Source organism: Anoplophora glabripennis, unplaced genomic scaffold, assembly GCF_000390285.2.
Source record: "Anoplophora glabripennis isolate ALB-LARVAE unplaced genomic scaffold, Agla_2.0 scaffold1259, whole genome shotgun sequence".
In the NCBI taxonomy this organism is placed as follows: Eukaryota; Metazoa; Arthropoda; class Insecta; order Coleoptera; family Cerambycidae; genus Anoplophora; species Anoplophora glabripennis.
In genome coordinates this window covers 41,107-46,253 of record NW_019417341.1, presented here as the reverse complement: position 1 = coordinate 46,253, position 5,147 = coordinate 41,107, and the positions used below count along the sequence as shown (strand labels likewise).

At 33.7% G+C, this 5,147-nt stretch overlaps 1 protein-coding gene across 1 annotated transcript in view; it reads right to left on the bottom strand.

The window, feature by feature from the left end:
• Positions 1-1,510: 1,510 nt before the first annotated feature.
• LOC108915174 overlaps positions 1,511-5,147 on the bottom strand; it is a 39,341-nt gene continuing 35,704 nt past the window's right edge. The window contains exons 3-4 of the mRNA XM_018721144.1: positions 1,657-1,734; positions 1,511-1,589 (exon numbers count right to left, since the gene is read on the bottom strand). Of these exons, the coding sequence (XP_018576660.1) occupies positions 1,528-1,589; positions 1,657-1,734 (140 nt within the window). The 3' untranslated portion in view covers positions 1,511-1,527. The remainder of the gene's footprint in view (positions 1,590-1,656; positions 1,735-5,147) is intronic.

The following is a 5,147-nucleotide window of genomic DNA, read 5'->3' as shown; positions in this document are numbered from 1 at the left end:
ACAGCTGTGGAAGTGGTCAGTTTAAATTTAATCTTTTGAGGCACAGATGTTTTAGTAAACGTAGACGTTGAAACAGCAAATATTTTACTTAATGGTAAGATTAATTTTCTGTATGGGATATATTTGCGATCCACTTTGCTTCAGGATTATCCTCTTTTTTTATGACCTAGGCCAGAGATAATATTGGTAGAATCATTTGTAATTCAGGTCTTTTTCGTATGAATTACATAAAAAACCAACCTAACCTCTTTCTAGTTTAATTTTTTTCTGGAATAGAGAATATATGATATGATTCTCTAAACTTATAACATAAATAAGGAACATCATCATCCTCATTACACAAAAATATCAAAAAATATAGAGCCATGTCACAATTTCTGTTTTGTAGCCATTGACATAAATGACCAAATTCCACTCTTTTACGATAACGATTATGTCGAATATTCGCATATCTTGCAGCATCAGAATCTACATACTTTTCACGCTTTTTAAATTTGCCACTTAAAAATATTCCAAAGAAAGCATTGAAGCAAATACATATATTATATAGTGAGATAACACCAATTCCCACTACACTAGACTACTGGAAGCAATAAAGGATGACAAATTATGGTTACTGGTTAGAAGTTAGAACCCATATGTCAAAGTCGTCAAAGTACATATTATATGACAGGCTGCACCACTGAATAGTGAATATATACATTTTCGCGATCTGTTCTGGTTAGACAAGATTAGAAATAAGATTAAAAAAGATAGAAACAGTAACTACAAGTCAGACGTATTCACCAATATTCACTCGCGAAAAAGAGCCTTGTCTCTCACATTATATTCAAAAATGGAGAAATAAGAAACTACTAAATTTCAACATGCGATTTCTCAAAGACGAAAAACACTATCGGGATAAATCCAAGTACGTTTTAAAGACTAAATCTAGTACTTTAAGATCCCATTAATGGTTATAGCAAAAAAAAATTACCTGTCCATGTAACATAATCTGAAATATGTCAAAAAGTCATGATTTTGACACTTTTAGGTTAGGATATCTCGAAAACCAGATCAGAAATTGAGAAATTTGGACCTCGGAATTGAATTCAGCCCACCAAAATCCTTTGGGAAAGTATATTCGTGTTGTTGGATCAAGTTTTGTCAGCCTGTGAATTAGCTTAAAGATATAAAATCTTGAAAGTTTCTCTCGACAACCAAGACGTTGTACACTGAAAAGAATAACTTTGTAGCATAAACTAATTTGTGTTTTTTATTTACATATTTTTATTTTGGTCTAAGTTTTCCCAACTTTTGATTAACCAAAGAATAGATACCACCTAGGGATGTTATATTATTTACATTGGATTACATCTCTCTTGCGTTGCGAATTTTTTAGATAATTAACTTAGTATAAGGTGCTCCCATTCCTTCTGTTTCTGCGTTGTGTATATATTTCAATGACCTTTTTATAAATAAAATGCCCGATACTTAAGTTAAAGGAGCATTTTTTTAAATTTAACTCAATGGTCGTAAAGCATTTATTTAAGTAAATATAAAGTACATTATTAATAGTAATATAATATTACTACTTAAGCCCTTGCAACCTGAAAAAAAAAAAAATTAATTAAATTTACCTTAACGTTCACTGAACGTAAATAATTATCTAGTTACCTGCTTTGGTTTCTGCTTCTTTTTCTAACGTATGTTTCTCTGTTTCTGTTTCTTCTTCTGACGTACGTCTTTCGGAACCTAAAAATATAATAAGTAATTATGATAGCATCCAGAAATTAAAAAAAAATTGATGGCAAGGTAATGTTAATGTAAGTACTTAGTAGAAATATTATGGAATGAAACGAATAAGAAAGTATTTTTAATTTTAAGTCAAGATTATTTTTTTAAATCACAGTTTTTATTGACCGTTATTATGGAATTATTTAAATTTTCATATTACTATTCTTTAATTTGACACTTATCGATGAAAAAAATAAAATAAATTAAAAAATATAGGATGTAACACCGACTTTGTGACAAACTCTTAGGATTGGTTTATTCCTAAAACGTTCAGCAAGGACTTTACAATCTTCCTATACTACAAGGTGGACCATGGGAGCGGGAAGTTTTGAAAATGACGTATTTCCGAAAGTAACTATTTAATTAAAACAAAGTATAGCAATAACAAGATAATTGTGTGCCATTTTTATTTCTTAAAAATTATATCTGCTAAATGGCCTCCTCTTCTCTCCACACACTCGTGAGCCGAACGTTGAAATTCTGAATAACACGACGCAACATATCTAACGGAATATTAGCAATTTCTTCCCGAATTTTCATTTTCAGCTCCTGAATATCTCGTGGTTTGTCAAGGAACGCCTTGCTTTTTAGATAGCCCCACAAAAAGTAGTCGCATGCCGTTAAGATCTGGCGATCTTGGGGGCCACTCAATGTCTCCGTGTCTGGAGATAATACGACCTGGAAACAATCTTCGCACGGAATCCATTGATGCTCTTGCGGTATGTGAAGTAGCGCCATCTTGCTGGAACCAGCTATTGTTCTGTGGAAACATGTTCTGTTGCTGTGTAAGGAACTGGTTAATCATGTCAGTATAGCGTGCAGCATTGACTATTAAAGCATTTTCATCATGATCTTCAATGTTTATATACCGCCAGGTTCTCGTTATGTTGTGTATGATAGTCTTTTTGAGGCTTTTGCGTCGCTTGAGCCATTGTATAGTTCTAATATTATTATTCTAGGTGATTTTAATATTCCGGGTTTTTCTTCTTACTTGTTGAATGATCAAGCTGACCAAACATTGCTCTCCCTCCACAATTTTATGAATTGTTTTAATCTAGACCAGCATAACTCTGTTCACAACACTAATAACAGAATTTTGGACCTTATTTTAAGTAATGTTCACTGCTCTGTTTCTCAAGCTCAGGAGTTGTTGCTACCTGTTGACTTACATCATCCGGCTCTTGTTGTTGACATAGATTTTCCAGCTGCTGACAGTGTTAATGCCTTTCCTTTGAACAGAGACATAGGTTATTTGAATTATAAAAAGGCTGACTTCCATAACTTATATCATGATTTGCCTTTAGTGGATTGGACCATTCTATCTTCATTTACACATGTAGACAATGCTATTGAAACTTTTTATAATATATTGAATGGTATTTTAACGAAACACGTTCACAAGAGTAAATTTTCAAACTATAATAGGAAATTTCCTAGATGGTTCACAAGAGAAGTTATTTCACTTTGGAAAAGTAAAAACAAGGCATATAAACTGTATAAGTCCACTAGATCTCCTTTTGATTGTGAAGAATTCAAAAATATTAGAGCTTCTTTTAAGAGTCGGGCGAGCATAATCCAAATGCTTTTTGGTCATACATAAATTCTAAGCGTGGTACTACATCTATTCCATCTATCATGACACTCAATAATGTTAACATTGATGATCCGCAGGATATTATAAATACGTTTGCTACTTTCTTCTCTAACGCTTTTGATTCCGTAGACAATGTTGATGTGTTGTTTGATGATGTACATATTTCTGTTCTTCATAAACCCAGCATTTCTGAGTCGGATGTACTCGCTGCCATTAAAAGGATTAAAGCTAATATGTGCATGAGATCTGACTTAATCCCAGCCTTTCTTGTCAGAGACTGCTCAGCGGCGTTTTGTAAACCTTTGGCGATTTTGTTTAGACTTATACTAACATCGGGTAACTTTCCCACTCTATGAAAATTGTCAAGAATTACACCCATTTATAAAAAAGATGCTAAAAATGATTTTGCTAATTATAGACCTGTTTCGATTTTATGTAATTTCTGCAAGGTACTGGAGGTAATCTTGCATTCACATATTATGCATCATGTATCTCATATGATTGTATCTGAACAACATAGTTTTGTTCAGGGTAGATCTACTATTACTAATCTGGTATGTAAAACACAATTTATATCTGAAGGTCTAGATCGAGGGGGTCAGGTGGATGTCATTTATACGGACTTCTCTAAAGCCTTTTATAAGATTAATCATGCGTTGCTCTTGCAGAAGCTTAATCGATTTGGGTTTGGCACCGACTTGTTGAGTGTATTTAGACCATATTTATCTGATCGGTATCAGTTTGTTCAATTTCGAGGTTTCAGATCGAACAAGTTCTCTCAGACGTCTGGTGTTCCTCAGGGTTCGATATTGGGCCCTCTTTTATTTGTGTTGTTCATTAATGACATTGTTGAAGATCTAAATGTGCATTACCTTCTGTATGCTGATGACGTCAAATTATACCGTAGAATTGACAGCCCTAATGATTGTGACGATCTGCAAAACAATCTTTTGACCTTCAGCAATTGGTGTAATAACAATAGATTACCCTTAAATGCATCCAAATGTAGAGTAATGTCTTTTTATCGTTTATTAAATCCAATTTTATTTAATTACATGCTTGACGATTGTGTGCTCGAGAGGCCTGATTTTGTAAAGGATCTGGGAATTATTTTTGATTCAAAACTTAGGTTTGCGCGTCATATGGAGGACTGCATATCTCGGGCCTATAAGAACTTGGGGTTTATTCTGCGCAATGCAAGGGATTTTAAAGAGTCTACATCGCTTAGATTATTGTATATAACTTTCATTAGATCTAAACTTGAATATGGCTCTGTCATATGGAGTCCGATCTATGAATTTCAGATTTCCGCGATGGAAATGGTTCAAAGAAGATTTTTCAAGTCGGCAGCATTTATATTGGACGGTGTTTATCCTGCGCGAGGGACACAACAGGCTATATTTTATAACCGTTTCGAATTGCAAAGCCTAATTTCGAGGCGTCAAATGTGTTGTGTACGGCTTCTCTTTAAGATTGTACATTATTTAGTTGTTTCCGATGCTTTGCTGGCGTATTTGAATTTTAGGGTGCCTAGGCTTAACAATCGATTTAGCAATGCATTCCTTATACCTCAAGCCCGTACCAATGTTTTGTTAAAATCTCCATTGTATCAAATGATATATAATTATCGTGCCGTTGAAAATGTTTTGGACATATTTTCATGCACACTTGCTGATGTGAAGCGCTGTTTTTTGTAGCTTTTCTTGCTTCTTGCGTTTGACCTATTCCTTTTTAAGTTTGTATGATTTATACTTTTGTCATATAGGTGTCGAGTTTT